The sequence below is a fragment of the Serinus canaria genome, chromosome 2 (assembly GCF_022539315.1).
Source record: "Serinus canaria isolate serCan28SL12 chromosome 2, serCan2020, whole genome shotgun sequence".
NCBI lineage: Eukaryota > Metazoa > Chordata > Aves > Passeriformes > Fringillidae > Serinus > Serinus canaria.
Window position 1 is genome coordinate 50,863,799 of NC_066315.1, and position 16,307 is coordinate 50,880,105.

The window sequence follows — 16,307 nt, forward strand, 5'->3', positions numbered from 1 at the left end:
GCAAATTGCCTATGTAAGGAATTCACAGTTAACAAATTTGTTAACTGAAGATATGAGTTGGCACACAACTTCAAGTTCTAAAGCAATTCCAGTGAAAGGAGTCAGACTCCTGTGGGTCTCAAGGTAAACAGGTTGCTAAATAGACTAAATCAGGACTGAAGTAGTCTGGTGAGCTGAATTCATGGCATTACATTTTTCTTTACAATATCCAACCATAAGCCTGCTGTGTGGTTGCAAACTGTAAAGCACATTAACTGATAGCAAACACAAATCTCTAAATCGTGTGGGTTTTTCTTCCCATTTTATTTTTTTTTTCTGTTCCAGAATGAAGTAACAAGCTGAGCAAAGGATCCATGACATATGAATTGCATAACAAAGACTTAGCAGACAAAGATTTTCACATTTTTCCATTACCCAAAATATTCAATAAACAGGATAAACTACAGGAACCACTTTTAAATTGCAATCAAAATTATATACAGACATGGAAAATTACAGTGGCTCTGCATGGTCCTAACAGATTTGGTGTCACTGACTGACATGGAGAACTAGGCCACTGCTATTTCTTCATCTCCAGGACTGCACTTCCTGGCCCCCTGTGTTTGGCACTGCATATATTGCAGAACTGGACAGAAGATACCTAAATCAAAAAAGAAAACAGGAATCTCTCAGAGAAATGTAGCCACATCAGAATGTGTGAAGATGAATGAAAAGTGCTAATTCCCTTTTCAACATTACTGCTCACAGTCAGACTGTTCTCAACCAACATAGTCATGGATAGGTGAGGGAAGACAATATAAAAAAAACATAGCTAGCAAGTCAGGCTGTTCTGGAGTCAGAGGGCAGCACAACTCACCACTCACTCCAAGGCTATTACCACCACCTCCAGAAGAGTAATGTCAAACTTCCCCCACAGCAAAAATGAAAAGCACTGAGTGAAAAGCATCACTGGTTATCTTCATATATAAAGATGAGAGTAAAGTCACTTGGTGAGCTCCAATACTCACTGGATGCCTTGGTCACAACTCTCTCTTTGGGTAGTGCTCCACAGATTTCTGACAATTGAGATCCGGGCCCAAACATCATTTGACATGTCATTTGACATCAAAGATGTGTTTATTGTTACTCTGTCTTTAGCTCTGTGTGCATTTTTGTGCATGCACTATTTACATTTCAGTGTGTCACTGATAATCAAATGTCAGTAGCATGATGGATCACCTAAGGCCACATAATACAATGTAACAGGGTAAATTTGGCTCTGTTACATGCATACAAGCCTGTACTTATACGTACTGTCTATGAATATACACCTTATAATATCTATGTAACATTTAAAAATCCAACCTAATCAGTTACCTGCCCCAGAAAATTGAGACTGCTAGACAAATTTTAGAGTATTTCTCACAATAAAATTTGTGGTAAATATTGAAGAACTATTTACTAGTTGTTGGACTTTCTTGTACAAATGATCTAACAGATTCAGCTTTTCCTAACATATTTAAGTATTCATGCTGTACCATATGGTTACAAGCACTTTGTTTACTTACAGATGAAGTGATTCACTCAAGCTATTTTTTCACTACATGTTAATGTTCAGAGATAGATATAGACTCTTAAAGACTTACATTTAACTTGCTATGTAATTTTGTTACCATTTGAATACTTTCATTCCTAAATTTAAAAACTGTTATATCTAGAAGTTATTTTTTGCTTTGTGTTAATTGAACAAACAAACCAACCCCCCAAACAACTTACAAAGAAAAATATGTTTTGACCATAAGGATGATTACAAAGATATTGAAATATTCACTCTGAAATGACTGATTTTTGTCTTCCAGGTCAGAATCATTTAATATGGTTCACTTGAGAAAATGCCTTTATTCTTGTCTTTGAGTATGTTTAGTTAAAGTAAAAGCTGGAATGGAAAATAATAAAAAATTAGACTGTATTCCCTTTATGTCTCAGGGTTGCATTACGTATTCTGATTGCAGAAAGTGATAAAATACTGTTCAAACAGTGATTTCTTTCTACACTGGATGAACTTTAGTTGCAGTATCCTTAAACTCTCTTTTCTTGGTCACATACTACTATGTGGTATCATCACAAGTTACTACTATAATCATATAATTCCTCACGGACCCATGCCCTTCTCTACAGCTGTCAAAAGAAAATGTGTCACTTTATCTTGGCAAAGGTGTCAGACATATTAAGCTAATTCCTTACTGTGTTAGATACAGGTAGGCACTCCCTGTGAAACATGTGTCTGCAGTGGAACACTACCACACTGAAGGACTTGGACGCATCTGGGAAACAGAAAAATAAATTCATTTCAACAGGGCAATGAAACAAATGATTTAGTGGCTACAGCAATATATGCCCACATTCTGTCATACACAGAGAAAGTTCAAGTAACATCTCTCAAAATAATTTCCAAATTATTCTGGCTCATTCATAGAAACCATTAAGAGTGATGGTTTCAGGAAACATGTGCCAGTGATGGAGCTACAAAACAATATTTTCCGTGGCTTAGATACTGTATACCGTCCTATCAGGAATTTTTCATCCCAATATATGCTACGTGCTAAATTTGGTCAGGGAGAAGAGTAAACTACCACCAAATAATGCAGCTGCTTCAAAGAAAAATTGGCAGAAAAATTCTTGCACTAGTGTGAAGAGAACCAGAACACTGAGCAGTTCTAGAGCCTACACTGCACATCAGGATCCTGAAATTTGGCAACAACCTGCCTAGGTGCATGATGTGAGTTTTCATTCCCACATGAATATTTAGCCAAATTAGAACCCTAAATACAACATCCATTCTAAAGAATAACCATCTCACTTACGAGCATCATTTGCATTCTACTTTGGGTCTTTTTTCCTCAACACACATACTTCAAAGCACTAGCACATTCAACTCTACCAGATTCTCCTTGTCTGTATATTGCTGCACATGATCCCAGTATTATTGTTTTTATTTATTTAAGTGAAAAATGGTAGAAACCAGATGAACTGTAAGTGATTCAATCAGGCTATTAACGCCTAGAAAACAAACAAATATCTGTACATATGCTTCATCTTATATATTCTTGCTTTAACAGGCCACGACAGATATTCACTTAGTAAAACTACTTCTTTTTAAGACACTCAACAACTACATTGATATTTCTGGACTATAATTGCCTTGAAGAATGTACATCTCTGAAATAACATCCTGAATTTCTATTTTCACAACTAACTTTAGAAGGTCTTCTAAAGCTAGTCAGTTTTAAGATGTTGCAAATGTGGCACCCATGACCGAAGCCAAGAACCCACCACCATTCAAAAAATAGACAAAAAATACATTCAAATGTATTGTAAAATACATTCAAATGTATTCAATGACAATACATTCAAAAAACTTTTACAATCTACAAGTTCAGGGCGAATAATCCAACAGATGTGGACGAGATTTGGTGCTTAGGTTCCAATAATCTTTGAGAATATGTACGTTGATAGAATTAAAAGTTGTCTTGAATTCCATGTATACAAAACAGAAAAAAAGGAAGTCAAAGTAGAATAAGAAAGAATATCTGGGTTTACTGCAACAAAAAATGTTTAATTAGACTCCACTCCCATGTCAGAATTCAAAAGCAAGCTTTGCATAGGAGATTGAAATTTATACAGCGATCACCAAAGGAGATTATACATTTTTATGAATAATTTCTCTTAAAATACTTCTAAAAAATTTACAAAACAAAAAATTACAACCTCTTTTTTTTTTTCCTAGAAAAGCATCCTACCTGAAGGAAGTATTGGAGACAGACACGATTCACAGATGTTCTCCTCTGAAAAACAAAACAAAAGAAAATTAAGCTTTGTTATTAAACTCCATGTTTACTTTTTTACAAAGCAGGCATGAACATACTGCTATTACAGAAATGGAGCTTGGTCCTAAAGCATTTACTTAAGATGCCTAACAGAATCTATTAAAAATTGAAGAGCAATACTGAAGTAGCATTTCTAATAACAACACGATAAATATTTACATCTGATGACAGTAGAACAGCAGGATTGAGGCTATTTAGGATTAGTGCTGCAGAGACAAAAGGCAAACTGAAACAAGGAGCATGGGATGGATGGCTGTTAACTCTGCAGCATTTTGGAGCAGAAGCTCTGGTACTCTGTCCTGTCAGCTTTAGTCTCTTGCTAATAACACTCAGCTGGTGTGAATTACAGCACTATCCACATGCACCATTAGCACCTTGCAAAATATTTTCAAGTGTTTCTGACAATCTTCTTGTATCTTTTTCTTTGGTTGCAGATTATTACCATCTGACTGTCCATGTTGGTACTAAACAGCATTTTCAGCTTTCCAGAGAAACTGCAGAACACAATACATTACTGGCTATGCAGAGATTAATCAAGAGAAACAGCTGCATGCTGGGTCTTGTAGTTTTTGAGATACAAGTAATTCCTTTGCAAAAGGGAAAAGCATCTAGTAGCCTACTACACTCTACAGATAAGATAAGAAATGTGGGCTTTTGGGCATCTTCCAAAGCAGACAGTCAGGAGGAATATAAACAGTCTATATAAAATAGTCTTTAAAATATTGGAAGACATCATGTTTCCTCTGTACCCACCATCCACTAGAACACCCTTCATCTGAGTTCGATGCATTTTCTTCAATAAAGAAAGAGAATCAGCAACGAGAATCTTTTTGCAACCTTCCCGCAGCAAGATCTGTTGGTGCAAAGAACATAAAAGACAGCGGTTGTTGAACAGATGGGCATATCAACTCTCTTGACAAGCCACCACTCTGTTTTTGTTGCCAAAGTGAGTGCAAGTAATGTTTAAAACTTTTCAAGGTATTATAAAGGAGGCAAAGGAGTAACTTTTTGTTGCTATCACCTGTACATAAACGAAAAGCCCATTAAAAAACCCCAAAACCCCACAAAACAAAAACAAACATCAAGAAACAGAATTCTTTACAAAGATACTATTATCATAATTATGAACATCTTTCTGAGATGGTGTTAACAAAATAACAACAGAGAGGAATTTTTACAGTTTGCCTCAGAATTAATTTCCAAACCATTTCAAAATTCTTCTTCCTGTATCTTTCCTGTCTTCTTCAGAAAAGATATTTCATAATCATAAGACCTTCATAAACACTGCAACTCAGAGTACATTGTGTTCAAACATATATCCTGCTGAGGAGTCATTTAATAAGCAGTATTAAATGTCCATGCAACTAACCAAATGTCCCTAGTTCATTCCACTTCAGCAAAAGTCTCAGCTCCCTTTTGACTAATTTGGTATTTTTCATTAGATTGACATGTCATTGCCTGAAATGGTTTTGAAACACAGAAGAAGCAAGGGCAGAACAATTATACAGAACCTTGTTTCACAATACTTAATGGAGCAACTATGGAAAGGCAACAAACCCAAGTAAGTATTTTGGAATTTTTTCTTCCTCCTCCCAAACTTATGTTTGGAAGTTTGTTTTCCAAGACAACAATTCCTTTGGAAACTGCTTCCCAAAGATACTCACAGTCAATTATAATGTGACCAAACCTACTAAAAGAGAGGTATAAAGAAGCAATGTTCATTTCTTTCTTCTGATCATTTGCATTACAGGAGATACTGAGCTTCTAAGAGTGCAAAATACAGCTAATGCAAATACCTAAGAAGAACTACAATAACAGATTTTACAGCCAGGTGGACACTGTCCAAAACTCTACGTTTTCACATACACACTTGGAAGTAATAAGGACACACCGCTAAGAATGATATGCAGATAAGACTGCAAATCTGAAGTACATTAAAAAAATTAACACTGAGTAACACTGTGAGCATTTCAAATTGGGCATGTCAACAGGTGAATGAAACTTTTCCAGTATTGGAGACATTGAGCTATAAAACATTTCAGAGCACTAAATGCAGATCTACAAGGCAAACACTTAGAATATGAATATTTTTTATCTGTTGATAATCTCAGGAACAATCTGGCTATGTCTTTCCCTATCCAAAGGCAACAAAGAATGTAAAATTTTGTTCTAAATAAAGAAAAATGTTGCTAGGTTTGAAAAAAATACAAGAAACTTTTAGCAAGGATAACTGAATGAGACTGTGTCAAGTCCAACTCCTGGCCCTGCAGAGGACAGCAGCAAGAATCACACCAAGTGCCTCTGAACATTGTCCAAATGTTTCTTGAACTCTGACAACCTTGGTGCCGTAACCATGTTAAATGAAAGAAGCAGAACAAAGATACAATGGGAAGATGGAAGTGTGTCCTACCATTTCTTAATTAAAATACAGTGTGCTAATAGAAAAAATTAATTGAAAAGAAAGAACAGTGAAGAGGGAAACAACAGACATTACCATCTCACTGGAAAACCTCAATACTGTTTGATGCCTTAAAACCCAGAGTAACAGAAATATCTGATAAAACATATATTTTAAGGAATATGCACTTTCTCCCTTTATTTAAACAGCACTAAGATCCTTCCATACCACATTTAATGACTGACAGACCTTATTTTGCTAGAAATAGAATACAGAAGGCAGCCATTATTATATAAAAGGAAAAATTGCAATGCAGAATGTAAAATATCTATTCTCAAGGTAATAAATTCTCAACACTTCTGTAGAAATTTATTTGAAGACCTCAAAAATGGGGATTTAAGAATTACAGAAAGCAAAGGAAAGGGAATTTGAGTCCCGAGAGAGCGAGCTTCATTAAAGAGGAGAGAAACAGGTAACCATAGGTGCACCCTATGGTTAAGTTGAACTAGTTAAAACTGACATTGGGCATAAGTCTGTGATGAAATCAATTTCCAAGAAGAAATAGAACTGAGGATGAAACTGAATTTTATTTATCCTTTAAAAGCATGTAATTGTGAGCACAAGCATGTCAGTATCATGCACCTACAGAAAGAATTTTTAGGAAGAAACAATGCCTTTCATTAAATTTATGAAAATTGCTAAAACCAAAACTGTTATTGTGAAAAAAAGTTTGTTTTCTGGCTATATTAGGAAATTATTACACATAAACCATTCTATTTGATTAGAACAGTCTTGATTTACATTTGTAAATCAAGCCTAACATTATCTTTAAAGAAAAGCACTGCAGTATGGAGTTATTTTGAAAGGGAATTATTTCAGGCCTTGATTCAGCTTAACCCACAAACAAGTCCAAGTTTCTCAAGGCCAGTTAACCAAATAATTTCAAATAGCATCATTGCCACAATTAAACCACATTACTTTTAGTCTTTACAGCCAAAAGGCACATGTCCCCCTCTGCAAGCTGCCACCTGCCCTTTAGTGCCTCCAAGGTGTCTGAACAGCATTTTTAGTTAGGTTCAGGAAAATAACCTAACAATTTTTCCAGGTTCTGTTTCAAGCAGCAGTCATTGTATTATCTTGGGTTCTGCTAGTTCATAAACTCTATTATGAATGGATAGATGGAAATTCTGTGAATGGATCAATGTCTGTTACCCATCGGACTTCCTGCAGGTTCAAACAAAGTGTAAGCTAGAAAGTCAATGTTTGAGTAAAATGGATAATCCACAAATTTCAAAGTACTACATTTAAACAAATTGCTTCTGCACTTTAAAGCTAGGGGAAAAGGAGTCTTAGAAAACCAACATCTTTCAAATTTTTATTTTAACAAATGACATAGAAAGGGTGAAAAATGAAGCATTTCTTTCTAAAAAAGGGAGGTATTTAAGCCTCTTCCAATACCACAAGCAGTTCCTACATTTCAGTCAGATACAAACCAAGGCTGAAAAGACACCTATTTTATACATTTGGAAAGCATAACAGGCTTATAAGTAACTTAGAAGTCTACAAATAAGGAGATTTTACTATCAGCCTTTTTTGGGAGATGTGTGATCCAATGCTTTAGAAACCCGGAGAATGGTGATTCATTTGCACTTAAAAAGCGCACTAGGAATGTGCAATTTCCAATAAGTAAGGAAGTTTCTCTTAAAGGCAACCTAATTTATCTATAAATTTATGACAGCAACAAAGTAGATTTCAGAAGCAGTAAAAAAGCTTCAGACTGCACTTTATTTGATAAATGCTCCTGTTAAAATTCAAAGAACTACAACTTTGTCCTTGTCCCCATAACTTTGTTGTTTGTGAATGTTACTGTATATAAACACTAAAATCTCCATTATTTTAGCATTAAATAAACTTTCATCATTACAGTCAGGGTCATTTGATTATGTACTGTGGTTTAATACATTAACTCAAACAATGTCAAAGATAAAACGCCAAAATAAATTATCTTCATGGATAATAAAAACAACAAAAAAAATCACTTCAAGGTTTAATCCCAATTCAGAAAACCACTTAAACATTTCTCTGCTTAGGGGAATAATTAGGAGTGTGCTCAGTTTTAAGTTCATGGCAGAATTGCAGAAAAAAACTGTACATGTTTTGTGTTTTATTTTTGCCCAAAACAATATCTAATTTTGCTTTAGTGCTATGCTTGGTGGGTTGGTTGTGATCAGATTTTAAAGGTTAACCACAAAGCTGAGGTGAGCTTAGACTAGCATATAGAGCAGTGGCAGCATTTAATCTAGTGGGTGGCAATTTTTTAAACTAAAGCCATCAGTCTGCAATCTGCCAACATTATTAAAAATTATTCCAGGAAGAGTCCAGATTAAAAAAAAAACCAAAACAATAAAATTTGCATTAGTAGACCTGCTTGCTGGATTCTCTAATGCATACCGTGAGTCACACATACTTTGGTAGCCACTCAGTTTGACTTACTTGGTTTTGCTGAGATGGAAAGGACTGTTCTCAAAAAGACAAAGTCCGTCAAAGGCACTGCTTTTAACTCCTACCCATATTTCACATCACACCTAAGTAAATTTTACTGGTATGGAAACTCAAAAGCATAATAGGAAATTTGCATCTGCATGCTTACATAGGCATAAAACAATCTTATTAGGGCTTGCAAAAGGAGCCCACAATTAAACAACATAATGGCACAGTGGTAACATCTTCTGGGAAGCCTTCATTATGAAAAGACCAGCACAGTTTTGTGCTAGGCAGTGACTTGCAAGTCAAGCAGCAGGTTCTCTTTCCACCTGCGCTCCTCTTTCTTGGATCCTAGCACAAGATTCTTCCTGCCTTTGAAAATGAGAACAATAAAACATATGAGTATAGAGCTCAAGATCCAAAAAGATGAAGATAGAGAAAATCCTAGCCAATGAAATTTGTATTTCTGAGTGAGTTCAAAATGTCTGGTATATTCTCCACGCTACACATCAAGAGGTTTCTACCAAAAGCCAGAGTTGTGCCAGGCCAGAATAAAGGCCAGTGACTTCTCAGCATGAACCTACACAACATGTGCAGACGTATGACCTAGCATCATACAAACACACTGAAGACTAGCTTTGAAACAGCTAATGAGGCAGCAATAACAAAAACAGTCCCTCTATAAAATTTGAGTCCCTCCATAAAATTGGCTACTTTGGTGAGTGCGCAAGACCAGCAATAAGATCTCTAAATTTCAATGTAAATATACCATCTGTTCATGAACAGTGCACTTCATGTTGCCAGTAACATTTAAAGAGCAGACTTATTTTAAACTATAACTTACATTTCTCTAATGAAATATTACCTTTTTTGGGGCTATACTTTTTTCTATCATACAAGAAAGCCAAGCACAAATTACATTGAGCTTTCCTAATTTCTATTATCCCTATGAAATCTAAATTTTAGCCCTAGAGCTATTCAACTCTACTTCAAAATCTATTAATATGAAATCCATGAATCATTTCAATGCTAACAGTAAATTATTTTAGATACCATTCTCAAGATTAAATACATGCTTTTAATCCAAAAGTAATTCTGTTAAAAGGTATTTGAAGGAAAAATTGTGTTTCCATCTCCAAAATATGACCATATTGATGTCATCAGCTTTGTCTGAAGCCAAGCAATGTATTCTGTATATGTGTAAAGCTGAAGCAATGCTTACAGCACTTTCTCAGTCTGCCTGCAAACACAACAAATACTACTTCTTGATTTCATGAGAATCCAGGAACAGGAGGATAAATGGTGGTAGTGACAGCAGCAAGATTAACATGCAACTGTTGAAATGCAGCATGGTATTCAGCTATCCTCCATTTTGGAAGGATACTAGCTTTGGATTTCACTGATGGCGTCAAAACCTGAGGTAATGTTAAAACATGCATTATATGCAAACATGTATCTACTTACAAGTGTTGGGAGATGAAGAAATGTAAAATGCTTCTTTGAGATAGCCAGAGCCATAATCTGAAGTTCACATAAAAATAAAATAGCGGAAAAGCTTTAGAAAGGCTTAAACCCTGCCCTGAAGGGAGATATGGGCTTTTGTTGGCCTAGCAAGATACCAGCCATGACCTTAATGTAACCATTGAGTCCATCTATTTGCTCGAATGTTGAAAGACTAATAGGAGATGGGGAACAAATGTTTGAGGCTCAGAAAATCAGAATTTCAGCTGCCTACTGAGCTATGTTTTCTTGGACTCTGCACAGTCACACCAGAGGCATCTGTATTTTTCACCAGAGCGATGCAGAGCAGCATAACAGAGAATTCAAGTTTGTGACTACTTTTGTAGCAGGGAGATTTAAAATATGCAATGCAACACAATCTGTGGGCTTCTTACAGGGAACACTGAAAGGTATGCTTCTTGTAAGTTCCTACAAACATGTCTCAGAACCAACCATGCAGGGGACTGCACATGTATGTATAAATATGCTGGGGTAAGAACTTCCATAATCCAGTGAACAGTCCATTTTTTTAATAATGCATTAACAGCAACACAGGCACAGAATATTCCGAGCTGGAAGCAGCATTGAGTCCAACTCCAAACTGAATAGTCCATAATACAGGAATTGAACCTACAACCTCAGCATTATTAGAATCATGCTCTAACCAAGTGATTCTGCATCATTGACATGAATTTGATTTTAAAAGTTCATCTTCCTTCAGTTAGCATGACACTTAACATATGACTCTAACACCCGATTAATGTTTCAGTGACGGCACGTTGCATCCTGCCTCCATTCTGCTTCTGATTCAACAGACACACAATGAAAAGTACTGGTCATGAAACTTTCTAATACCGGACAGTTGGGCTGTATAAAATAGGCTGAATCACTCAATGTAAGTTCTACTTACCTACCAGGCTTATGACAGTATGGAAGACATTTAGAAGGGCTAGAAGCCATTAAAAAATCTTAGCAAATTTCCACTATTTCTGTCATAGTTTTGTGTGGGCCCACAAGTGTCCATGTTCAATGACTGAACAAATCACGATAGCAATTACTTGTGCTGTTCAGTGAGAAAGATGGTTTGCTGTCCCTCTGAAAATTAGTATCCCATGAAGAATGCAACATCTACCTGCAAGTTGTAGTCCTGAAGAATTTTCACTAGTGAGTCTCTCAAATTAGGAATCTCCATGCCTTCCTTAATGCGGTGGATCAAAAGAATAGGATCAACATGGGTTCCAATATTATTCAACAAACCAGTAATAAAAGCTGTGAAAACCAAGAGGCAAAGAAATTAAGAAAAACAATCCAGCAAAATACCTGATTAAAGGATACTTTGGTGACAAGCTACTTGACAGTTCTCTACTAAGGGAAAACACTAAGTCTCTTTTACAGTCTTTGTGAGTTTCTTGCAGCTGTAAGTACTTGAATACAAGCCTTTGGGAAAGTGAGGAAGATCCAGTCTGGCAACTTACAGAACTTCCAGCATATTCAGCAAAGTGGTAAATGAGTCACCAGCACAAACTCACAAGTAAATAATGCATTTTGATTAGATAAAAAGAGCACTTAAACAAATAGTGTTTAACTACTAACTAGTAACTACTTTATGTGGTAATTCCATTCCCAGTTCCAGGGTTTAAAAACAAAGTTTCGAGCACCTAACCTGATTTCAATGTGTTTCTAAACATTGGTGAGAGTGACATGATAGAAGTCTTTTGCTCTTTGAAGAAGCATCTGGCTAAAAAACCCACTAGAATGATGACTCAAGGCTGTGTTTTTCCTTCAACCCCCACAACAGAGGAATATCAGTAGAGCTGCTCTGCATATAGGTAGAAACTGCTACATAGAGTTACTGAGAGAATTCTGTATGCTTTGAATCCCTTTTGCTCTAAAGGTGTTACTGACTGTAGCATCACATTTAGTGATGCATTCAAGTATGGGTAATTTGAGAATGCCATTCTTCTTGAAGTTTAACAGATTCTGGTCACTTCTTCCTTTCAAAATTAGCAACCAAGGGAACAAAAGATACATATTCTGACACTAATTCTAAAAGACTCTCAATTCCCCAGAAAACAGGTTCCAAGAGAGACTTTACAGACTTGATTTAAAGCCCCAGAAGAGGCTGAAAAAACCAATGGAGTAGATAGTTAAGAAAATTCTCTGTTTTCTTATTCATTTGAACTTCTTTGAATCTGCCTCCTTGACAACACTGATGGTTATGTTTCTGAGTCCATCTAACCTTTTAACTTGGAGTAGCTATTCATATAATGAATGAAAGGCAAAATGCACTCATTATTACCAATCTTACCATTGTAACATAGGAAAAAAATAAAGTTGTTTTACTGAGGGAAGAAAGGTGTAGGCTTTTCATTTTCAGAATCTTGAAGGGAAGCAGTTGTAATAACATAGTATGCAAAATCCTCATCAAACCTGCAGAATGTGTTTTGAAGCTGTCTAAAAATGAAGTCTCATTCTGCTAAACTAAAAGCACTACTGTCCCCTCGATTTGTCATTAAGGACATAATTATGCAGAGTTTATTCAGTGTTAATCCTCCAAGTATTCATTGTGTAGCATACCCTCACACTGCCTTACTGAAAGTTTTTATGCACAGTAGGACAGCTGTGTTGTCCTTCACAAACTAGAACACCTCCCTGACCATACAAAAACACCTTCTCTAACATAAATTTGAATAATTCAATACTTTATTTGCAAAAGCATTCCACACATGCAAGCTTCCCAGAAACTATCCCACTTACGTGGTTTGTCAATAGAATATAAAATGAGATCTTCCCAAAGTTCTCCATCATCTTGTTCCTTGGCAAATTCAATAGCTTTATCTACATCTTGCAATTCTTCCATTATCATCTTCAAGGCACTGCGGCTATTACCCATTCTGCCTGGAAGGAAAAATAAGAGATTATAAATGCTAATTGCTCATCAGTGTTCAGTGCTCTTTCAGTAAGAATTTTGGAAGTGTGAAGTTGACTCACACTAATTCAACTAAGACCCAATCTAGTCTATTCAGATGCAGGAATTCAAATCAGTATAATATGAATATGTGCTGGGAGCAGTTTGCTGGACTGGGACCTGGAGGCTTTCTCAAGGATGTATTGGGTCATATTTGGGGTACTGACTGCAGCAACATCTAACATAAAGGGGAGTGTGTGTATGTGTACAGATGTAAACTATAACATGAAATGCCAGCTTCAAGGGCCCACATGAGCCCTCTTAATTTGTAGTAAGTATAGTGCAGCTTACACACATGAAAAATAAGAGGAAACAGGAAGAAGTAGCAGAAATTATGAACTATTTTAAAAATGAATTCATTAGTAAATCCTACCATCCACTGGACTGAAATGGTCCACAAAATATAATACTAAGCTTCTAAAATGTATTCAGAATAAAACATTTAATTTATCCTCTCTTTTCAAAACCAACAGTACTACTCTTCTCTTGGAGATTGTATCAGAAATACCTCCCCAGCCAATTTGCTCCCCATAGCTTCTGCAACACTTTCAGAACCCCAGAAGAAGCAAGTAAAAAACATACTAACACAATATATATGAAATTAAGACACCGTATCCTTTGTTTTATTTTCTAAATCATGTTAGTTGGTTTAGATATTAGATGATATATCTTCACACCATAAACTTTATTACAAGTTTAAAATGTTGTAATTGATCACAGTTACTTATTCTGAGTTACTTACTCAGAAGATAGACTGTCTCTTCTACAAAGTTCCTCTGCTGGCAGATCTCAAGAGCCTTGAATATAAGGGAAGAGGAGAGAAGAGAATGCATAGAAACCATGCAACATGAAATTTTATTGATCACAAATGCTGCAAGAAGCTTAATTTTTCCATGAAGTTACATTATTCATTTTGGCAGAAATGAAGCTCCCTTAATAAGCACTGCCAAGTCCTCTGGCCTTAATTAAGAAGAGAAACTCTGTGATTTCCATGACTCTCTTTAAAATTCTTCTCTGAGACTGAATAAATCTGGGGACAGAACAGGTATTTCAGTCTGAACTATGTCAATATCTGTCTTTAATTTTACTGGCAACTTCTTTATTCTACCTCCAAAAGCTGGTTAATACAAAACATTAAGGTTATCTGCTATCAAGACTTGCTTCCTGTGGATGGACTTATGTAGTCTCTAGTGATGGAAATCTGTTTGACATTCATTAAAAACACAAGGCTGAAAATCTCCTCAGGATAACCAGAATGGTCTCAGGAGAGAGAGTGCCCTCCAAATTTTGTACCAAGACAATGCAAAATAACAAATATGAAAGAATATGGAGGAAGCATTTCTTGTAAATTTGGTTTAAAGATCTGAGGGCTAAGTATCTTCAGCAGCTACAGCATCTTTCAGTAGTTTTAATCATAAATTATAAAATTATACGATTATAAAAACTACCAAACTGATTACCAATGAGTTTGTGGTAACAGGAAGTCAGCAGGGCCGGTATGACATAATAACATGTCTGTTTCCAATTTGGAAACAGAAGCAAACTCAAGATTCATAGCATTCCTGTAAAGACAACTTTCCCCCAACCTTCACACCTGGAAATCAAAATTTTAAATACATAAAGTATAACTATAATCAAAGATGAGGTAGAAATTTACTTTTCCTTCCAATTTTCATTATTTCAGAATGGTTACTATGAAGATTAGAGGTATGGACAACAAATTTTGGCCTAGGGGCAAGAGAATTACCAACTAGATACTTCAGGTAATGAGCGTATGAATAATACTAATAAGTTATATACACAGCTGACAGCCCTCTTTTTCCTCTCCACTTAAAAGCTAAATTACAAAGCACCAGGTATTCAGTTTCTAGATACAGCCACTTCCTGACACTCATGCTCCCTCTAGAGGAAAACAGGGAACATTCCTACTTCTCTTCCAGCTCATTTTTAAAATGTTTGCTAAACTGCACTTGACTAGAAGCGACTTACTTCTAGACAGCACAAATTATTTCTTCTTGAAGAGTTTATAATTTATTAGAGCAATAATAAGAGTGGATTGTTTTCAAACAGAAATTGGTTTTTGGAATTTATACACTGTGTTGGAACTTGCTTAACAGGAACTGAAAATAGCGGTAACTGGGAAATTCATAGTCCCCTTTTCGATTTCTTAGAACAAAGACCTGTATGTCACAAGAAGTGTTATTATACTTATGCATGATAAGAAGTATAATTACAGAATTAATAGTATCTTTTTGTCTCTTCCTTAGCTTCTTACTGAAAGATGTTAACATATTAAGATTAAGGTGAGAATTACACATTTTTTTCTGACATTCTTCTCTCTTGACTTTGGTGATTACTGCATCACACCTTCCAGAAGCTGATCTATTCTTGCTCGCAGCCTGTATCTTCAGCAAAGCAATGTCAGCAATGAGCATCAGTTTCATACAGCACTTTTCTGCACCACCTGCCACTAAAGATAGGAGGCTGGATGTGCAATAACGAAAATTAATTTGCCTCAAAATTAATGAAAAATGTAGGTAAGGTTTTATACATAAAACCATAATCATATTAATAACACATAAGGCAGAAACTAAGAATCATAAAGTTAAAAACAAGTAAGCCAATATTGTTGACCGAAGTTTCTGGCAGGAAACCTTTCAGGCTCACTGCCTAAACTAGTCAATCTAGTTTCAGGTTATGGTTTCAACAAATCCCAATTCTCCAATCTAAGAAGGTATAATAATATAAGAATGTATTTTCCAGTAGACAAAAGCATGCAAAATGAGAGAGGTACCAGGAACAGTACTAATTTTCTTTGGAATGTTGACCATGTAAAATACAACATTCAATATTACACTTGAAAACTACTCCACTGTGTCATCATTATAGCTGCATGTGGATAGGCATCCTTCCACAAGGTCTGCTCTGCTCAGCCATTAACAGCACCAAATACAAATAAGAAAATACTGACCCATCTAAACTGGGAAACTTAGAATTTCCATTTGCTTCACATTAATTCAGGCAGGGGAAACAACTCAAGATTGGCCTTACTTTTTTGCATTTTGTAATTTGACAAGAAAGAGCAAGGAAT

The 16,307-nt window shown here is 35.8% G+C and overlaps 1 protein-coding gene across 2 annotated transcripts in view; it reads right to left on the bottom strand.

Annotated features, from left to right (window-relative positions):
* Nucleotides 1–271: 271 nt before the first annotated feature.
* The window catches only part of VPS41 (VPS41 subunit of HOPS complex), a 111,591-nt gene continuing 95,555 nt past the window's right edge, over nucleotides 272–16,307 (bottom strand). For both annotated transcript variants that reach the window (XM_009098956.4, XM_030232020.2), the window contains exons 23-29: nucleotides 13,959–14,013; nucleotides 13,006–13,146; nucleotides 11,381–11,517; nucleotides 4,620–4,719; nucleotides 3,780–3,824; nucleotides 2,224–2,303; nucleotides 272–640 (exon numbers count right to left, since the gene is read on the bottom strand). In XM_009098956.4, coding sequence (XP_009097204.1) covers nucleotides 560–640; nucleotides 2,224–2,303; nucleotides 3,780–3,824; nucleotides 4,620–4,719; nucleotides 11,381–11,517; nucleotides 13,006–13,146; nucleotides 13,959–14,013 — 639 coding nt within the window. In that variant the 3' untranslated portion in view covers nucleotides 272–559. The remainder of the gene's footprint in view (nucleotides 641–2,223; nucleotides 2,304–3,779; nucleotides 3,825–4,619; nucleotides 4,720–11,380; nucleotides 11,518–13,005; nucleotides 13,147–13,958; nucleotides 14,014–16,307) is intronic.